The following is a 22755-nucleotide window of genomic DNA, read 5'->3' as shown; positions in this document are numbered from 1 at the left end:
CCATGTATTTAGAAACTTAAAACCATACCTGTAGGAGGATCATGGGAAGATGGCGGCATGAGTAATTCAGTGGAAATCTCCTCCCCAAAACATATATATTTATGAAAATACAATAAATACAACTATTCCTAAAAGAGACACCAGTGGATGCAGTACAATAGCCAGGATACATCTACATCTGCGAGAACTCAACATCACACGAAGGGGGTAAGATACAAGCCATGGCCAGGCGGGACCCAAATGCTCCTCCACCCCAGAACCCGGGGGGAAGAAAGGAGTTGGAATGGGGAGGGAGTGAAAGCTGAGGACTGCTAAACAACCAGCTCTAGAAATCTGCACCCGGAGCGCAGACACAAGGTGCACGGGGTGCTGGATATTAGAGAAACAGAAAAGCAAAACCTGTGGGGAGGTCCCTGCAATTGGCGTTCCTGAGACAAAAGAAAAGCGGGTGCTTTCTGCAAGTGGTAAAGAGGCAGGAACCCCACAGCTGGACAAAGTCATCCCGGCACACTTAGCCAGCAGCTGGGAATCCCAGGGAACTTTAGGCACCCTAAACCCCGGGGCAGCAGCACAGCTCTGAAGCACCTCACAGCACTAAGCAGCCTGCCAGTCGTTCCTCCAACTGGCATGGACCTGACGCACTGGCCCAGTAGTGGGAGAGTGGCAGCGTGCACCAGGGACAGTGGCGCTGGAGGGGACCGGGAGCAGATCGTGTGCACTGGCAGCACCAGAGGGGACTGGGAGCAACTCGTGCAAGCCCGCTGCAGTGGCGACTGAACAGCCCAGGTGCAGCTCGCACGCACCGGCGGCAGTGGTGCCAGAGGAGCCCAGGAGAGGTCCACATGGGAGAGGCCTGCGCGCACCTGTAGCAGTGCCAGAGGGAGCAGCTGCACTCCCAGCGGCCGACCAGAATTCCAGCCCGATGCACAGCCACCTGGGCCAGACCCAAAGGCTGCTGTTGGTACACAGCTGCCCGGCAGGGGCGCCGCTATCACGGAGGAGCGCACCTGGCATGCATGCCACTCCCCGCAGGGCTCCATGCTGCTCTGACAGAGACCCAGCCCACAGCAGCTTAGGGGACTAACCCGGTGGCTGCTCCAGGAGTGCGGGTAACTGACACAGGCAGCAGAGAAGGGCAAGGCATCCAGCAAGCAGGAAAGGACTTTCTTCTCCCAGCTGACACACCCGCAACCTGCGTACAGCCACCACTATCACCATGAAAAGGCAAAAAAATTTACTCTAGTCCAAGGTAGTTCAGACAACACCTGAGAGAGGATCTGCAGAGACAGACCTAACCAGTCTCCCTGAAAAAGAATTCAAAATAAAAATCATAAACATGCTGACAGAGCTGCAGAGAAATATACAAGAGCTAAGGGATGACAGAAGTGAAACAATCTCTGGAAGAATTTATAAGCAGAATGGATAAGACACAAGAGGCCATTGATGGAATAGAAACCAGAGAACAGGAACACATAGAAGCTGACACAGAGAGAGATAAAAGGATCTCCAGGAATGAAACAAAATTAAGAGAACTGTGTGACCAATTCAAAAGGAACAATATCCTCATTATAGGGATACCAGAAGAAGAAGAGAGAGAAAAAGAGATAGAAAGTTTCTTTGAAGAAATAATTGCTGAGAACTTCCCCAAATTGGGGGAGGAAATAGTTGCTCAGACTACAGAACCACACAGAACTCCTGAGAGAAGGGACCCAAAGAGGGTAACACTAAGACACATAATAATTAAAATGGCAAAGATCAAGGACAAGGACAGAGTATTAAAGGCAGCCAGAGAGAGAAAAAAGGTCACCTACAAAGGAAAACCCATCAGGCTATCATCAGACTTCTCAACAGAAACCTTACAGGCCAGAAGAGAATGGCATGATATATTTAACACAATGAAACAGAAGGGCCTTGAACCAAGGATACTGTATCCAGCATGATTATAATTTAAATGTGAAGGAAGGATAAAACAATTCCCAGACAGGCAAAAGTTGAGGGAATTTGCCTCCCACAAACCACCTCTAAAGGGTATCTTAGAGGGACTGCTCTAGATGGGAGCACTCCTAAAAAGAGCACAGAACAAAATACCCAACATATGAAGAATGGAGGAGGAGGAATAAAAAGGGACAGAAATAATCATCAGGCTGCATTTATAATAGCTCAATAAGTGAGTTAAGTTAGACAGTAAGGTAGTAAAGAAGCTAACCTTGAACCTTTGGTAACCACGAATCTAAAGGCTGCAATGGCAATAAGTACATATCTTTCAATAATCACCTTAAATGTATATGGACTGAATGCACCAATCAAAAGACACAGAGTAATAGAATGGATAAAAAAGCAAGACCCATCTATATGCTGCTTACAAGAGACTCACCTCAAACCCAAAGACATGCACAAATTAAAAGCCAAAGGATAGAAAAAGATATTTCATGCAAATAACAGGGAGAAAAAAGCAGGTGTTGCAGTACTAGTATATAGATGAAATAGACTTCAAAATAAAGAAAGTAACAAGAGATAAAGAAGGACATTACATAGTGATAAAGGGCTCAGTCCAGCAAGAGGATATAACCATTATAAACATATATGCACCCAATACAGGAGCACCAATATATGGGAAACAAATACTAATGGAATTAAAGGAGGAAATAGAATGCCATGCATTCATTTTGGGAGACTTTAACACACCACTCACTCCAAAGGACAGATCCACCAGACAGAAAATAAGTAAGGACACAGAGGCACTGAACAACACACTAGAACAGATGGACCTAATAGACATCTATAGAACTCTACATCCAAAAGTAACAGGATACACATTCTTCTCAAGTGCACATGGAACATTCTCCAGAATAGACCACATACTAGGCCACAAAAAGAGCCTCAGTAAATTCCAAAAGATTGAAATTCTACCAACCAACGTTTCAGACCACAAAGGTATAAAACTAGAAATAAATTGTACAAAGAAAGCAAAAAGGCTCACAAACACATGGAGGCTTAACAACATGCTCCTAAATATTCAATGGATCAACAACCAAATTAAAATGGAGATCCAGCAATATATGGAAACAAATGACAACAACAACACAAAGCCCCAACTTCTGTGGGGTTCAGCAAAAGCAACCTTAAGAGGAAAGTATATAGCAATCCAGGCATACTTAAAGAAGGAAGAACAATCCCAATTGAATAGTCTAATGTCACAATTATTGAAATTGGAAAAAGAAGAACTAATGAGGCCTAAGGTCAGCAGACAGAGGGACATAATAAAGATCAGAGAAGAAATAAATAAAATTGAGAAGAATAAAACAATAGAAAAAATCAATGAAACCAAGAGCTGGTTCTTCGAGAAAATAAACAAAATAGATAAGCCTCTAGCCAGACTTATTAAGAGAAAAAGAGAGTCAACACACATCAACAGAATTAGAAACGAGAAAGGAAAAATCATGACGGACCCCACAGAAATACAAAGAATTATTAGAGAATACTATGAAAACCTATATGCTAACAAGCTGGAAAACTAGGAGAAATGGACAACTTCCTAGAAAAATACAACCTTCCAAGACTGACCCAGAAAGAAACAGAAAATCTAAACAGACCAATTACCAGCAACGAAACGGAAGCGGTAATCAAAAAACTACCCAAGAACAAAAGCCCCGGGCCAGGTGGATTTACCTCGGAATTTTATCAGACATACAGAGAAGACATAATACCCATTCTCCTTAAAGTTTTCCATAAAATAGAAGAGGAGGGAATACTCCCAAACTCATTCTATGAAGCCAACATCACCCTAATACCAAAACCAGGCAAAGACCCCACCAAAAAAGAAAACTACAGACCAATATCCCTGATGAACATAGATGCAAAAATACTCAACAAAATATTAGCAAACCAAATTCAAAAATACATCAAAAGGATCATACACCATGACCAAGTGGGATTCATCCCAGGGATGTAAGGATGGTACAACATTCGAAAATCCATCAACATCATCCACCACATCAACAAAAAGAAAGACAAAAACCACATGATCATCTCCATAGATGCTGAAGAAGCATTCGACAAAATTCAACATCCATTCATGATAAAAACTCTCAACAAAATGGGCATAGAGGGCAAGTACCTCAACATAATAATAAAGGCTATATATGATAAACCCACAGCTAACATCATACTGAACAGTGAGAGGCTGAAAGCTTTTCCTCTGAGATCGGGAACAAGACAGGGATGCCCACTCTCCCCACTGTTATTCAATGTAGTACTGGAGATCCTAGCCATGGCAATCAGACAAAACAAAGAAATACAAGGAATCCAGATTGGTAAAGAAGAAGTCAAACTGTCACTATTTTCAGATGACATGATATTGTACATAAAAAACCCTAAAGACTCCACTCCAAAACTACTAGAACTAATATCAGAATTCAGCAAAGTTGCAGGATACAAAATTAACACACGGAAATCTGTGGCTTTCCTATACACTAACAATGAACTAATAGAAAGAGAAATCAGGAAAACAATTCCATTCACAATACATCAAAAAGAAAAAAATACCTAGGAATAAACCTAACCAAGAAGTGAAAGACCTATACCCTGAAAACTACATGACACTCTTAAGAGAAATTAAAGAGGACACTAACAAATGGAAACTCATCCCATGCTCCTGGCTAGGAAGAATTAATATCATCAAAATGGCCATCCTGCCCAAAGCAATATACAGATTCGATGTAATACCTATCAAATTACCAACAGCTTTCTTCAATGAACTAGAGCAAATAGTTCTAAAATTCATATGGAACCACCAAAGACCCCAAATAGCCAAAGCAATCCTGAGAAGGAAGAATAAAGTGGGAGGGGGGGATCTTGCTCCCCAACTTCAAGCTCTACTACAAAGCCACAGTAATCAAGACAGTTTGGTATTGGCACAAGAACAGAGCCACAGACCAGTGGAACAGCATAGATACTCCAAACATTAACCCAAACATATATGGCCAATTAATATACGATAAAGGAGCCATGGACATACAATGAGGAAATGACAGTCTCTTCAACAGATGGTGCTGGCAAAACTGAACAGCTACATGTAAGAGAATGAAACTGGATCACTGTCTAACTCCAGACACAAGAGTAAATTTGAAATGTATCAAAGACTGAATGTAAGTCATGAAACGATAAAACTCTTAGAAAAAATATAGGCAAAAATCTCATGGACATAAACATGAGTGACCTCTTCATGAACATATCTCCCCAGGCAAGGGAAACAAAAGCAAAAATGAACAAGTGGGACTATATCAAGCTGAAAAGCTTCTGTACAGCAAAGGACACCATGAATAGAACAAAAAGGTATCCTACAGTATGGGAGAATATATTCATAAATGACAGATCCGATAAATTGACATCCAAAATATATAAAGAGCTCACACACCTGAACAAACAAAAAGCAAATAATCCAATTAAAAAATGGGCAGAGGAGCTGAATAGACAGTTCTCTAAAGAAGAAATTTAGATGGCCAACAGACACATGAAAAGATGCTCCACATCGCTTGTCATCAGATAAATGCAAATTAAAACCACAATGAGATATCACCTCACACCAGTAAGGATCGCCACCATCCAAAAGATGAACAACAACAAATGTTGGCGAGGTTGTGGAGAAAGGGGAACCATTAGTTCAACCATTGTGGAAAGCAGTATGGAGGTTCCTCAAAATGCTCAAAATAGAAATACCATTTGACCGAGGAATTCCACTTCTAGGAATTTACCCTAAGAATGCAGCACTCCAGTTTGAAAAAGACAGATTCACCTCTATGTTTATCGCAGCACTATTTACAATAGCCAAGATATGGAAGCCACCTAAATGTCCATCAGTAGATGAATGGCTAAAGAAGATGTGGTACATATACACAATGGAATATTACCCAGCCATAATGAAAAAACATCCTACCATTTGCAACAACATGGATGGAGCTAGAGGGTATTATGTTCAGTGAGATAAGCCAGGCGGAGAAAGACAAGTACCAAATGATTTCACTCATATGTGGAGTATAAGAACAAAGGAAAACTGAAGGAACAAAACAGCAGCAGAATCGCAGAACCCAAGAATGGACTAACAGTTACCAAAGGGAAAGGGACTGGGGAGGTTGGGTGGGAAGGGAGGGTTAAGGGCGAGGAAAAGAAAGGGGGCATTAGGATTACCATGTATAGTGTGGGGGGGGGGCATGGGAGGGCTGTGCAACACAGAGAAGACAAGTAGTGATTCTACAGCATCTTACTACGCTGATGGACAGTGCCTATGAAGGGGTGTGGTGGGGGGAACTTGGTGAAGGGGGCAGCCTAGTAAACATAAATTTCTTCATGTAATTGTAGATTAATGATACCAAAATTAAATTAAAGTAAAGTAAAAAAAAAAAAACCATTCCCGTAAATACAAGTAGACATATTGAAATACTTAGAGTGGAATCATAATGAAAATACTACAAAAAAGTAGGATATAGCTAAGTGGTTCTTAGAAGGAAATTTATAGCCTTATATGTTTACTTTAGAAACAGGCTGAAGGAATAATTAACTAACATCCAACTTCAATAATTAAAAAAACAAAGCAATAGAATAAAACCAGTTTATGAGGAAATGAAGAATAGGACTAATACAGGGCAAAAATGTAAAAGAAAACAGAGATACAATATTGAAGATCAACAGATACCTAATCTTGCCCCCTCCTGAAACCCTGCTAAGACTACATCAAAAGAATTTATTAATAAAGCTTAAACCCACAAGAAGACTCAACAAAATTTTAGAATGTGGAAGGGGATGGATAATTGCTAACTGTCTTAAGTAACCCAAAAAAGCCAGATCCTAAGCCAACAATTTCTAGTTTATATCAGAGAATTTCCTAAAGTATCAGGCATTGCAATTTGGAAAATGAGATGAAGGAGGGGTCTAAAATAAAGATGACTAGTTAGTTCAAAGCTTTAAAAAGCTGTTAAATGATTAGATCTCCTAACCCATTTCATACCACTGAGCAACTATCCAGACAATAGGTTTATTCTCTGGAAAGTGTGAACAATGCCTCTAGATTGGATTTTTCCAGGCATTATCGAACAAGTGAGTAACACACTGAAATTAGGGAAATTGGGTAACCTTATGCATTCTGAATGCTGAATGCCAAGACCTCTAGGCAGAACATTGGAAGAGTCATCTTTTAGGGAATAGGAGCAGCCTTAAAGACCTAAAGATACTGATGTTGGGGGTTCCCTAAATGGCCCAGCAAAATAACCATATAGTGAAGGTAACTAGTCTAAAGGACGCAACCATATACTTAAAGCTTGTAGTTACCCTTTTAGTTTCCCACTCTTAATATTGAGGTGTCAATGCCAGATATAAGAAGAATGCACCCAATATGAAAGATAGAGGCCAAAACAAATAATGAGCAGAGAAAAATAACTTAAGGGAAACAACTTACGCATGAATAAGAAAACAAAATATATATATATATCATTAATTCATTGATATTCCTAGAAATATACCATATCTATGAACAAAAGATCTTATAATAAAAAGCATCATTCAGAGAATTCAAAACAAAAAAGACACTAAAAAATATAAAATAAAAAACTAAAGTGAAGGGTTTGAAAGATAAAGTTAAAGCCCCTGGAATCTCTTTTCTGAACATACATTGTGATTGCATTGTAGTCCATCATCACCCATCCACCACAGGAGAGACCCTAAAACAACCCATGGTACAATCCAGAGTAAACAGGAAAGTGTAGGGCCTTAGGACCCTTGGCCCCACTCACCACCACTGTTGTGGAGAAACAGTGAGGTGTTTCCTCAAGTCTATGGGCTTCATGGTAGCAGTGGCAGAAGTAAACACACACACACACACACACACACACACACACACACACACACACACACATCCTGAGGGCCATCAAAATGATGAGAAAGAAATGGAGAAAAGACTTAATAGAAATATTACCGGGCTAGATAGAAGGGCCAACATAAAATGGGCAGGAATTATTAGATTGAAAGAACCTACTAGTATATAGGGTAATGGATGGAAGTAGCCCCTTGTCTGTTTCAATAATCTAGATAAGGAGATTCCACAAGTTTATAGAGTTAGAAGGTAGACACACATACAGAAGATCAAGAATCAGAATAGTTTTGGACTTACCAAGGCAAAACTGGAAGCTAGAATTTTAGAATTCTAACTTAGAATTCTACAGTCAAACTCAGTAAAATATGGGGACAAAATACATTTTCATATATTCAAGTTTAAAAAAAATTTATCCTATGAACTATTATTCAGGAACTTGTTGGAGGATGCGTTTGACCAAAATGAGAGACTAAACTCGAGGAAGACACAGGATACAAGACATAAGAAATCCAACTCAGAGAGAGGTGAAGGCAATTCCCAAGATGAAGGGAAGGGCTGCTCAGATGACAGCTAAACATTAGGCAGGCATCCAGTCCACGATGCAACAGTGTGACTCCAGACAGATACGTTCAGGGTACTCTGTATTATACATTACAGTACCTGATAATATATGAGTAGTCTGTCCCCAGCATCTTACCTGTGCTTAGTTTGCATGGACCATGTGCTGGTAAAATTCTTGCTGTCTCCTGCATGCCCTGCTACATGGATAACCAAAGACATTCATTTCACCCCACAGAAGAATTTTGCTCTGAACTACTGCTGAGAGCTGAAGATTGGCCCTGGTAAGTAAGCTTAGAAGCAGAAAATAGAGAGTACCTTACTCCCATTGATCATATTCTTGTCACATCTCAGCACCTGGCCCACACTGCAACCCTGCCAGATGCCTTCCTTCTGTTGAGTCCTGTGTTTCCTGGGAATCATTCTTGCCTTCCCCAAATGGAGCTATGATAAACTCTCTGAAAAGCTGAAGACAGACTATAAATAACTCTCTTAAGCTCATCTTCTCTAAGAACCTCCTCAGAGGAACAATAATTCCCCTTCTGTGCACAGCCAGGTTTGTCCTTTCCTGATGATTTTTAAATTAATCACTTTTTTCATTCATTTATATACAAATACTTCTAGTTAAAATAACAGTATTTTGGAAAAAATGTTCTTGTCATTCACTATACTAAAAGAAAAAGGAGGAAAACTACATGATGATACCAGTAGATTTAGAGAAAGCTGTCTGTAAAATTCAACAGCTGTTTATAATCTTTAAAAAAAGTAACCCTTGTAAGAACTTGTTCGTTATGCTTCAGAAGATTGGAGACTGACGAGAATTAGGCTGGGGGTGGATTAATGATTGTGCATTGAGCATTGACTTCTCTATACAGAATTTTACTGTTGTTAACAACCATTTGATCAATAAATATGAGAGTTGCCCTCTCAAAAAAAAAAAAGTAACCCTTTACAAACTAGTAATAAAACTTTCTTAACTTGTAAACTCTGTAGTCGTGAAATGATTTTTTTTAAGTCTCTTTAAAATTAAGAATGTCAAGAATATATATTACCACCACTTCTATTCATCATTATACTGGTGGAAGTCCTATCCAGCATAGTATTTGCAAATGACATCATGATCATGTATAGAAAATATATGTGCATGTACCAAAACACTACAAAGAGCAATAAGTGGAATTCAGCAAGGTCAAGAGATTCGAGTCAGTATTCAAAAATCATATTTCTGGATACTAACAACAAACTATTGGTAGTTGAAATATTCAAAAGTACAGTTTACAGTAGCATCAAAAAATCAAATGTTAAGGGATTAAATTTATCAAATATATATAATACCTGTATATTGGAAATCACAATAGTTTTTGCTGAGAGAAATTAAAGAAGAACTAAATAAATGGAGAGGTATGCCATTTTCATGAAATAGAAAACTCAGTATTAGTATTTGTATTATTATTTTTGATATCATTAATGTACAATTACTTGAACATTATGAACTAGACTCCCCCTATTATCAAGTCCCCCCCACATACCCCATTACAGTCACTGTCCATCAGTATAGTAAGATGTTATAGAATCATTATTTGTCTTCTCTGTATATACTGCCTTCCCCATGTCCCCAACCCCGTACATTATGTGTACTAATCGTAAAACCCCGTTTTCCCCCTGACCCCCCTTCCCACCCATCCTCCTTTTCTCTTTGGTAACTGTTAGTCCTTCCTTGGGTTCTGTGAGTCTGCAGCTGTTTTGTTCCTTCAGTTTTTTCTTTGTTGTTATACTCCACAGATGAGTGACATCATTTGATACTTGTCTTTCTCCGCCTGGCTTATTTCACTGAACATAATACCTGCTAGCTCCATCCATGTTGTTGCAAATGGTAGGATTTGTTTTCTTCTTATGGCTGAATAATATTCCATTGTGTATGTATACCACATCTTCTTTATCCATTCATCTACTGATGGATACTTAGGTTGCTTCCATATCTTGGCTATTGAAAATAGTGCTGCGATAAACATAGGGGTGCATATGTGTTTTTCAAACTGGGCTGCTGCATTCTTAGGGTAAATCCCTAGGAGTGGAATTCTTGGGTCAAATGGTATTTCTATTTTGAGCTTTTTGAGGAACCTCCATACTGCTTTCCACAATGGGTGAACTAGTTTACATTCCCACCAGCAGTGTAGGAGGGTTCCCCTTTCTCCACATCCTTGCCAACATCTGTTGTTGTTTGTCTTTTGGATGTTGGCATCCTAACTGGTATGAGGTGATATCTCATTGTGGTTTTAATATGCATTTCCCTGATGATTAGTGATGTGGAGCATCTTTTCATGTATCTGTTGGCCATCTGAATTTCTTCTTTGGAGAAGTGTCTGTTCAGATCCTGTGCCCATTTTTTGATTGGATTATTTGCTTTTTGTTTGTTCAGGTGTGTGAGCTCTTTATATATTTTGGATGTCAACCCTTTATCGGATCTGTCATTTATGAATATATTCTCCCATACTGTAGGATGTCTTTTTGTTCTACTGATGGTATCCTTTGCTTTACAGAAGCTTTTTAGTTTGATATAGTCCAACTTGTTCATTATTGCTTTTGTTTCCCTTGCCCAGGGAGATCTGTTCATGAAGAAGTCGCTCATATTTATGTCCAAGAGATTTTTGCCTATATTTTTTTCTAAGAGTTTTATGGTTTCATGACTTACATCCAGGTCTTTGATCCATTTTGAGTTTACTTTTGTGTACAGGGTTAGACAATAATCTAGTTTTATTCTCTCACATGTAGCTGTCCAGTTTTGCCAACACCAGCTGTTGAAGAAGCTGTCATTTCCCCATTGTATATCCATGGCTCCTTTATCATATATTAATTGACTATATATACTTGGGTTTATATCTGGACTCTCTAGTCTGTTCCACTGGTCTATGGGTCTGTTCTTGTGCCAGTACCAAATTGTCTTGATTACTGTGGCTTTGTAGTAGAGCTTGAAGTTGGGGAGCATAATTCCCCCCACTTTATTCTTCCTTCTCAGGATTGCTTTGGCTATTCGGAGTCTTTTGTGGTTCATATGAATTTTAGAACTATTTGCTCTAGTTCTTTGAAGAATGCTGTAGGTATTTTGATAGGCATTGCTTTGAATCTGTAGATTGCTTTAGGCAGGATGGCCATTTTAACAATATTAATTCTTCCTAGCCAAGAGCATGGGATGAATTTCCATTTATTAGTGTCCTCTTTAATTTCTCTTAAGAGTGTCCTGTAGTTTTCAGGGTATAGGTCTTTCACTACATTTGTTAGGTTTATTCCTAGATATTTTATTCTTTCTGATGCAATTGTGAATGGAATTGTTTTCCTGATTTCTCTTTCTGCTAATTCATCATTAGTGTATAAGAATGCAACAGATTTCTGTGTATTAATTTTTTATCCCGCAACTTTGCTGGATTCAGATATTAGATCTAGTAGTTTGGGAATGGATTCTAAAAAAAAATCAGTATTATTAAGATGCTGATTCTCCCCAGATAGATCTATAAAGTTCAATGCAATCAAAATCAAAATGTGTGCATGCTTTTGGTAAAAATTGGGAAGCTGATTCTGAGATGTATGCAAAGGATCTAGAATAGCTAAAACATTTTTAAAAAGAAAAACAGAGTTAGATGTCTTACTCTACTTTATTTGCTCTGTGCTTCATTAGTCTAGATAATGTGGTATTATTTGCATCAACATGGATGGAGCTAGAGGGTATTATGCTCATTGAAATAAGTCAGGCAGAGAAAGACAAGTACCAAATGATTTCACTCATCTGTGGAGTATAACAACAAAGAAAAAACTGAAGGAACAGAACAGCAGCAGATTCACAGAACCCAAGAATGGACTAACAGTTACCAAAGGGAAAGGGACTGGGGAGGCTGTGGGGGGAGGGAGGAATAAGGGGATTAAGGAGCATTGTGATTAGCAAACATAGTGTAGTGGGGGGATCATGGAGAAGGCGGTATAGCACACAGAAGACAAGCAGTGACTTGATAGCATCTTACTATGCTGATAGACAGTGACTGTAATGGGGAATGTGGTGGGGACTTGATAATGGGGGGAGTCTAGTAACCATAATTTTGCTCATGTAATGTTTTATTAATGATACCAAAATTTTTAAAAAAGCTCACTACGAACTTGAACAGAAAAAGAAGAAAAAAGAAAAAAAAAGATAATGTGGTATTGGTGATAAGAATGAAATATTGATCAAGAAAACATCCAAAAACAGACTGCTTATCCATACCAGTCTGATTTTAAATAAGCATTCTAAGGTGATTCTGTGGGAAAAGGATACTCTTTCCAACAAATCGTGCTGAAACAATTGGGTATTCTTATTAACCAGATGAAGTTAAACTCACACCTTTACAAAAATACTAGAAGTCAATCATATCCCTAAATATGAAAGCTAAAAGCATTAAATTTATAGAAGAAAAAATCATAGAAATCTTTGCAGTCTGGTTAGGACACAGAAAATGCAAGCGATAGTGAAAAAATTGATAAATTTACATTCATCAAAATATCATTCATCAAAAGATGCTGTTAAGGAAATGAAAGGCAAGTCCAGACTTAGAAAAAATATTTGCAAAATACGTATTCAACAAAGGACTTACAACTCAAGAATAAGGCAAACAATTGTTTTTTTAATGGGCAAAGATTCAACAAAAACTGTATCAAAGAAGTATGGATAGTAAATAGCAATGAAAAGATGCTCAAAAACATTAATTATTAGGGAATGCAAATTAAAACCATAATGAGATACCACTGCACACCTACTAGAACAACTAAAGTGGAAAAGACTGATGTCATACCAAGTGTTGGTGTGCATAAAGAGCAAAAAACATGGGAACATAAAATGATACAGTCATTTAGGAAAACAGTTTATAATTGTCTTAAAAAGTTGAACATTCACCTGTCATACAATCCAGCCATCCGTCCTCTAGTTTTTACCTGAGAAGTGAAATCATATGTCCATACATAAGGACTTATGAATGATCATAGCTGCTTTATTTGTCATAACAAAAAAAATTGGGAACAACACAAATGTCCACCAATATTTGGACAGATAAACAAATTGTAGTATATTCATATGGTGGTGTACTACTCAGCAATAATAGGAAATGAGTTATTCATACACATAACAACATGGATAAATTTCAAAATAATTATATCAAGTAAAGGAAGCCATACAGCAAAGAGTATGCACTGTATTATTCCATTTATATAACATTCTAAAAAAAAGGCAAACTAAGATTTTGGAAGTGATAGATATATTTATTATCTTGATTGTGGTGTTGGTTTTATGGATACATACAGATGGGCTATCAGTTGTATATATTAGATATATGCAGTTTAAGTCAATGAATGATATCTTACTGAAGCTATATTTATATATAAGCTGCTGTTATTATTTTGGGTAACTCATCAAGCTTCAGTTTCCTCATCAATAAAGAATAATACCTGCCACACAGGGTTTATTTGAAAATTTTATTCACCTGTGTGTATATCTGATTTACTGTAGTGCCTGACACAGAGCAGGTAACTAGATCAAAGTTAATTCTATTCTATCACCCCCTGCCTCTACCATGGGACTGATAAAGCTATTGGGGGCTCTCAGATTACCTTCTTGATCATTTAGCAGAATCCTAGTGGCACATTCTCTCTCAGAAACTTTTAAATGGCTAAAAGTAATAAGCAAATGTATTAGAGAACTTAATAGATAGGTCTTCTTTTATTACTAATGAATACATTTCCTTCTCCTAAAAGTGATGATTTCAAACTCTGATCATGACATAACTTGACAAAATTTCATATTGCTTTTTTTTTTTCCCCACAGGGTTTATCCTTGGCTTAGAGGACTGGGTTATACATCCTTGGGTGTATTTTTATTGGGATTTTTATTATGGAATATAGATAACATCTTTTGTGATTCATTGAGGTAAAATATATTTCAATATTTGAGAAATATTTTGGAAGCAGTCTACTAAGCAGAACGTTTCTTAGGCATATAGAGTTGATCAGAAATGAATGTTTTCCACTGTTGAAATTAAAAAGGTATTTATAGCACAATGAAGTTAAATTCTGGGAATACTTGCTAAATTACCTAAAACTTTGGACTTAATATTTCATAACATCTGTATGGATGGGTTTTGTGTATCACAGAACTCTGCAATTAGTCAGTTAGTCAACATCTGATTAGGTCTTTGAAATCTGCCTAATCTGCTGTATTGAAGAAATAGGTATGACTTGCAATAAGCATATGAAATACATGTACATAATTTTTTACTTTAATATGCTCATTGTTATTTTCTAAGGTAAGTGTTCCTTTTACCATCTTGTCATCAATTTTGTGTTGACTGGAGTTTAATCTTCAGTCTCTGAATGCTAATCTATGACTAAGATACCTTTTCTGGGCCTCAATTTCCATAAATGAACTTGTTAAATAGGCTAAACCAATTGGTCCTTCCAACTCAAAATTCTGTGACCTCATGGTTTTGTGTAAACACAGAGGACAGAGAGTGAATGGCACCACAGAGAGGCAGTCAGCAAAATTCAGACTGTAGGAAATCTATAGGATGAATGGCCTAGTCCCTTCAGCAAATAAATGGGGGGCAGGGGATAGAAGTAGGAGAAACATAAATGAGATTTAAGAGATATACTGTATCAACCAAACACAATGTGTTGACCTTTTTTATCTTGATTCAAACAAACAACTGTAAAAAAAATATTAAAGCTTATGAGAGGATTAGAACTTTGATTAGTAATTGAATATTTGCTGATATTAAGGGATTATTGTTAACAGATTAAAGACTATGAAAATGGTATTATGGTTATATTTTAAAGAGGTTTTAATCTTTAAAAGATATATACTGAAATATTTAGAGATACAATGATACAATATCTGGGATTTGCTTCAAAGTAATATGGGAGGGGAGAAATGGATGAGTTTAGATGATCTAAGAAAGTTATAATTGTTGAAGTTGGGACATGAGTGTATTATTATTTTGCCTACTTTTGCACATGTTAGAAATTCTCCATAATAAAAAGTTAAAAGAGTAAACGGAGACCTTAAATGTACACAAACAATTAATATACCTTTATTAGAAAAGTACGATCTAAATGAATTGTTCTGAATCAGTTAATACCATCAGAACCCCCACTGAAGCTTTTACACTGCTGAGGTAATTTATACCCTGTGGATGAAAGCCACAAAGAAATAAAGTAGGTTCTTAGAGATGGTAATTGTCTCAAAAATTCATGGGGACATCTAAAAAAGTAATTTTCTGCTTCACATTAATTTTCTTCTTCCCTGGTAAGTGAAAATAACATGGTACATGGTTAATCAAAAGATCTAGAATTTGAGACTCAGCCATGACACTAGCTGAGTGAGTTGGGCAACTGAATTAATCTCTCTAAATTTTAGGTTCTTAATCTGTAAAGCAAAGCTAATAATAGCTACCTCAAAGACTCACTATGAAGTGAAATTATACATACAAAAGGACTTCATAGACTATATGGTGTCATCCTAAGATGATGATTGTATGTAGGGCATAGGAAAAGCATGCAGCTAGTTTCTTGAGTGAATAGCTAAGTAGACCAGTGTTTCCCAAACTGTGTTCAAGGAAACGTTTGTTCTATAAGGTGTTAATAAGATATTACCTGAAAAAATGGTTCCATGAGCAAAATGTAGTAGGTTACCTGAAAAAAAATGACAATAAACTCTTTGAGTTATGGTAAGACTTTTCAAAGCCTTTGATCTGTTAATATGCATTAAAAATCTTAAAGAGGGCAATAAACTATGTACTATTTCCTATATTTACTTTGACCACAAAGTCATTTCCTTATGAAACTTCTCCTAGGAATATTTTTCTTCAAAATACATATGGAAAGCAGTGCAGCGGACTACCACAGACTTAAGGAAATTAAATAATTGCCATGTTTGAGAATGACATTTCAGAATTCTCTAAGACTGTCAGCTTAGTTGCTAAACTATTTTTTTATTTAATATGGTAATCTTTTCCCCCTCTTCTTCACAGGAACTTTCGAAAGAAGGTGCCACCTATTATAGGTGTTACCACTCAATTTCATGCATGGTGGCATATTCTAACTGGCCTTGGCTCTTATCTTCACATCCTTTTCAGGTAGGAAATAGAGATTTTTATAGCCTCGTATTGGAGTGTTTTTTTCTTTACTCTTCAAATAGGATGGTGTAAATATAAAATGTCAGAGACAGAATCAGGAACTTACTTTTTTTTTACCTCTGCCACTGGGTGACCTTAATCAAGTTCCTTTCCCTCTCTGAAGGTTGGTTTTCTCATCCTTAAAGTGAGAGATAGTTGTACTAACAGACCTCTGACACATGATCTACATTTTAAGTAGATCATTCATCTCATTTTTTAGAGTAAGCAGGATATAAATATTTCCAGTTCTTTTTGATCAGCACATCTTTGTTTATAGAGAGCAAATTTAGTGAGCAAAAAAAGCAACCAGATCCCCTGAGTAGAAAACTGGGAAAAGCAAGAGTATCTGAAGTACCCAGTTTAATTTGTCTCCTTCCCTGAAATAAATTGATTGCCACTTCTCTGCTGCCCTAAAAAAAGAGTTTGTTGAGAAACTGAGGAAGATCCAAATGGAAAGCTACTCCATGCTCATGGTTTGGAGAATTAATATTATTAAAATGTCCATACTACCAGAGAAGTCTACAGCCCAGTGAAGTCCTTACCAAAATACCAATGACATTTTCCAGAGAACTAGAACAAAGAATCCTAAAATTTGTATGGACCCACAAAAGACCCCAAATAACCAAAGCAGTCTTGACAAAGAAGAGCAAAACTGAAGTTATTGTGCTCCCTAATTTCAAACTATACTACAAAGCTACAGTAATTAAAATTGTATGGTACTGGCACAGAAACAGACCCATAGATCAATGTAAAAGAATAGAAGCCCAGAAAGACAAAGACCCACACATACATGGTCAATTAATCTATGACAAAGGAGGCAAGGAATATACAATGGGGAAAAGGCAGTCTCAATAAATGGTGGGGAAAACTGGAAAGCTACATGCAAAAGAATGAAACTGGACCACCATCTTATATTATAAAACTCCTAGAAGAAACAATAGGTGGTAACTCTTTGAAATATTAGCAGTATCTTTTTTGGACCAGTTGACTCAGCAAGGGCAACAAATGCTAAAATAAACAAATAAGATTACAACAAACTAAAAAGTCTTTGTGTGCCAAAGGAAACCATCAACAAAATGAAAAGACAACCTACTGAATGGGAAAAATATTTCAAAGTCATACATCTGGTAGGGGGTTAATATCCAAAATATATACAGATATCTTTGTTTATATATATATGTAATATACAAAGAACTTACATAACTTAATATTTAAAAATTTTTAATTAAAAAACAGGCACACAGGGCATAAATCTGCAAAGAAGTAAAAAGCTAACCTTTGCAAACAATATGGCTTCTCTCTCACTTACCAACTTTACATTTCCCTGTATGGCCCCGGAAGATGACTGGTTAGCCAGAGACGGGTAAGATTCCTCAAGGGAGGAACAACCTAAGACAGGCACAGTCGCAGGGGGGCCATCAGGTGAGAATTTGGGGATCAACAGAGGTGAGGCTCAGAACCTCACCCCCCCTGCTTTGAGAGAAATCTTCTGCATCCGTGGATGTCTTGCTGCCCTTGTCTAGCCTGGATTAATACTTAGTCCATAGGCACACACCTGATCATCTGATCATCTACATTTGCCTTCTTACAGCACTAAACTATATTTTCTACCTTTATCTTGCATCTACCTACCACTTCAGCATTTTATTAAAAATAAAAATAATAATAATAATAGGAGAAATGTGGGATCAACATATAAATCAAGTACAAAAATCAAATGAATATTCATATTTGACCTGATGGTTTATAGGTCATATTGCATGATCAAAACCGAAAGTTTCTGTGATGAATGCCCTTGTACTGTTCACCATGTAAGAATTTATTCACTCTGTAAGAATTCGTTCACCATGTAAGAACTTGTTCGTTATGCTTCAGAAGATTGGAGACTGACGAGAATTAGGCTTGAGATGGATTAATGATTGTACATTGAGCATTGACCCCCCTATACTGAATTTTATTGTTGTTAACAACCATTTGATCAATAAATATGAGAGATGCCCTCTCAAAAAAAAAAAAAAAAAAAAAAAAAAAACAGGCACAGAACTTGAATAGACATTTTTCCAAAAAAGACAAACAGATAGCCAACAGGCAGATGAAAAGAAGCTTAACATCACTAATCATCAGGGATATGCAAATGAAAACCACAATGAGATTATCGCCTCACACCTGTCAGATTGGCTAGTATCAAAAAAAAATTTTTTAATAACTAGTTTTGGCAAAGATGTGAAAAAAAGAGAACCTTCATACACTGTTGGTAGGAATGTAAATTGGTGCAGCTAATATGGAAAACAGTCAGGAGGTTCCTCAGAAATTTAAAAAAGAACTGCCATACAACCCAACAATTCCACTTCTGGGTATTTATCAGAAGAAAATGAAAACAACAATCCAAAGAGGTACATGCACCCCTATGTTCATTGCAGCATTATTTACAGTAGCCAATATATGGAAGCAGCCTATGTGTTCATTGATGGATGGAAAAATGAGGTACATATACACAATGGAATATTACCCAGCCATAAAAAAGAATGAACTCTTACCATTCATGACAACATGGACGGACCTAGAGGGGATTGTGCTAATATCTAGAGAAAAGCAAATACCATATGATTTAACTTATATGTAGAATCTCAAAAGCAAAACAGAAACAGACTCATAGATACAGTAAACAAACTTCCTTACCAGAGTGGGGAGGGGTTGGGGGAAATGGATCAAATAGGGGAAGGAAATTAAAGTAGTAATTTAGGAGAGTGTCCTTCTTTTGTAGTGACACATATTGGAATATTTAAGAGTGATGGGCATCATGTCGTACAAAGACTCTATAGGATGTATATACATGTGTACATATGTGTATTTGTAAAACAAATGTGGTTAAATGATAATGATCTGGAAGAAGAGAATATAGGAATTCTTTGTACCAATCTTATAACTTTCCTGCAAGTTTGAGACTAATTTTTAAATTTAAAATAAAAAGAAGGGGAAAAGGCCAGCCCGCCAGATCATGGTTTTTTGTTTATTTGTTTTTTAGCTTTGTTTCTTTTGTTCTTAGACATTTGTAATAAATAAGCAAATAGAAAATGATTATCTAACTGGTAGTCCAAAATATCTTCTAAAACAATGGGATATGTACTTTTGTGAAAAAGAGCGGGATTAATAGACATATATGCTTATAAATGCATAAACTGTCTTTGTTAGAGGGTATATAAACTTTAAGTAACAGCTGTTATCTCTGGGCTGAGGTTTAGGGGTAGAAGACAGACCTCCTTTTTCCTGTATTATTCATACTGTCAAAATTCTTTGTCAAATAATTGTATTAACTATTTTTAAAATAATTTTAAAATAAAACAATGGGATACTTTTATACCAATCAAATGAGCTACAGTAAGTTGAAATTCCCTTCTGTATTCTTTAGTTGCAGTGAAAATGGTATGATCACATATGACTTGTCAGTGTAAATTGATGCAACCCATTTGGAAAGAAATTTGACACTGCATGTGTTCATGCAAAGAAAATGTTTATTTTTTTATCTTAGTTATTGTATTCCTTAGAAATTATTGTAAAGAAATAACCCAGAAAAATGAAAAACACAAAAATGTTTATCACAATGGTATTTAATTTAGCAAACAACAATAATAGAAGAAAAATAAAACATGCTACCCAATAGGGCAGAATCATAAAGTAAATTATGCATGGCCTTTATTCAGTCATTTAAAATTATAAATTTGAAAAACAGCAACATAGAAAGATATTTTGATTTTTTAAAGTGAAACAGATAAATTTTATGTATATGTAATTATTAAACCTGTGTAAAAAATAATTTGCATGTGGGCAAAGGTGGAAGTAAATACAGAAAAATTGAAAAAAACTATATACCATTGGTAGGAGAGTTCTAAGATGATTTTTTTCTTTGTTTTATATTAATGTTTAATGTTTTACTTCAATATGTTTTCAAGACAGGGAATAATAGAATATGTTTTAGATATATTTCATTCAAAATAACTAAAATAAAAGAAGCTTGAAGGTTTAAGCTTCAGTTACATGGAAATTTTGATTCTATGGGTACGTCATTGAATGGAGCAGGTAAATAATAATATTTCAGAGGGATGACTTAAGAATTTAATACTACATGTGCCCTTTAAGACCTTAGTACTGTACACTTTTGTTTCAAACAGAGTTAACACAGTAAAAATATCTTGTGTTCAGTTCTTTGTTCCATTACTTCATAATTGTGTTAACAGTCTTGAGACAAGTTATTTACTTGGCTCTGAGCCTTAATTTCCTTATCTGTTAAATAAGGATATTACTGTTTACTCCATAGATTGTTAAGATAATTAAATTGACCAGGACTTCCTTTTGCAGTAATGCTCACCTAAATTATTTAGAAAATCTCTTATTAAAAACAACTACAAGTGTTTGATAAAATATTAAAAGCATCAAAGACTGGCAATATGAAAAGAAACAAGTCAAAGTCTAAGAGAATGCAGGTACCTAAAAGGAACACTGGTATTCCACGACTGCTTTGGACCAGAAGAATTTTTGCCAATCCATCATCTTTAGGCTTTGATATCATGACTTCATGGCACAGGGCAGACAGAAATCAAGGTCTCAGACTAAACAATGGACAAGAACCAGCCTAAGAAAGGAGTCTAATGGAAGACCTCTTCACATCGAGCTGGATGAATCAGAAGCAAACTCACTCTATACTCTACCCCCAGTTTACTTTGCAATCACAGAAGTCATGGTCATCAGCCTCCCTCACGTAGATTTGCAGCCCATCTACGTTAGTGTTCAGGAGAACTTCATGCCATGACCTTGGGTAAAGATTGTCCTAGACCTGTAGTTTCCCCAAGTGCCTGGCAAAAGCAAACAGCACATTTCCTGGAGAAAGTCTTCATCATAATTTCAATGAAATTTCCAAAGTAATTTTAAGAATAGTAAAAAGCACATAGCCAAAAAAAAAAAAAGCACACAAGGAAAAAAGATATCATGAGGAAGAATCCCAACAGAAATAGTATAGTAGAAAGAGACCTACAAAGAGAGAGCAGATATTAGAAGTATCACTGATTATAAAAATAATGTTAATTCTTGTGCTTGAAAAAATCAAAGTTAAAAACAACTTCAAGGAAAAAAAAAACTTTTTCAAAGAAACTTGAAGAAGCAAATAGAATCTCTAGAAATGAAAACTGTAGTAGCCAAAATGCAAGACTTAATGTACAGGACTCAACAGATTAGACTCAAGTAAAGAGAGAGGATTCATGAACTGGAACATAGGTCAGAAAAAATTACTTAAATGCAATAGGGACAAAAATGCAAAAAATATGGAAGTGAGGTTTAAAAATGGAATATAAAGTAACATATATCTAATTGAAGCTTCAGAAGAAAAGTAGGTTATTTTAGTTACTGTTATTACACAACACGACCAAACTTACCAGCTTAAATAGACATCTTATTTTGCTCACAATTTTGGGTGTTATATTTGGAAGGGCTCGGCTATGCAGGCCTCACATGGAGTCTCTCATAGGGTTGGTGTCAGATATTAGCTCAGGCTGCAGTCATCTGAAGGCTCCAACTGAAATGGATGCCCCAGGTGGCTCACTTATATGGGGTATCGTTTGATACTGGCTGTGATCTAGGAGCTCAGCTAGGATTGTAAACCGAAGTTGCCTACACATGGTTTCTTCCACCTCAATGTAGTCAGCCTTTTGACCTGTCAGATGCCTTCCCACAGAGGAAACATCTCAAGAGAACCAGATGGAAACAGCAGGACCTTTTATAACCTAGTTTCAGAATTCATATGGTGTGATTTCCACCATACTCTATATGGTCAAAACACAAGATTCAGAAAGCAGGGACATAGATCCTATCTCTTGACAGGAGGAATATTGACAAATTTGGGGACTCCAAGCCCAGGTCTGAAGAGTAGGCACTGTTCAGCTGGTGCTGGTATCTGAGCTCAGACGAGAGACCCCATGGGGCTGGGACCCAGGCCTCTTAAGAAGGGCACTGCTAAAATGAGAACTGCTACTGCCACAGTGACAGATGCTGTTGGGATACCATTCACAGGAACCACAAACCAAAAGTCCTCATAGAAATAAAACAAGAAGGAGCAGGCCACTTCTCTCTCCTCCAGTTTTACAGCCTCTCTCAAAT

At 36.8% G+C, this 22755-nt stretch overlaps 1 protein-coding gene across 3 annotated transcripts in view; it reads left to right on the top strand.

Annotated features, from left to right (window-relative positions):
- The window catches only part of ACER3 (alkaline ceramidase 3), a 177008-nt gene that overhangs the window by 141976 nt on the left and 12277 nt on the right, over positions 1 to 22755 (top strand). For 2 of the 3 annotated variants that reach the window (XM_037010619.2, XM_037010620.2), the window contains exons 8-9: positions 14265 to 14366; positions 16465 to 16569. In XM_037010619.2, coding sequence (XP_036866514.1) covers positions 14265 to 14366; positions 16465 to 16569 — 207 coding nt within the window. The remainder of the gene's footprint in view (positions 1 to 14264; positions 14367 to 16464; positions 16570 to 22755) is intronic. The other variant, XM_073215990.1, reaches the window with a different exon arrangement.

The sequence above is a fragment of the Manis javanica genome, chromosome 11 (assembly GCF_040802235.1).
Source record: "Manis javanica isolate MJ-LG chromosome 11, MJ_LKY, whole genome shotgun sequence".
Taxonomy (NCBI): domain Eukaryota; kingdom Metazoa; phylum Chordata; class Mammalia; order Pholidota; family Manidae; genus Manis; species Manis javanica.
This window is presented reverse-complemented; position numbering and strand designations above follow the sequence as displayed.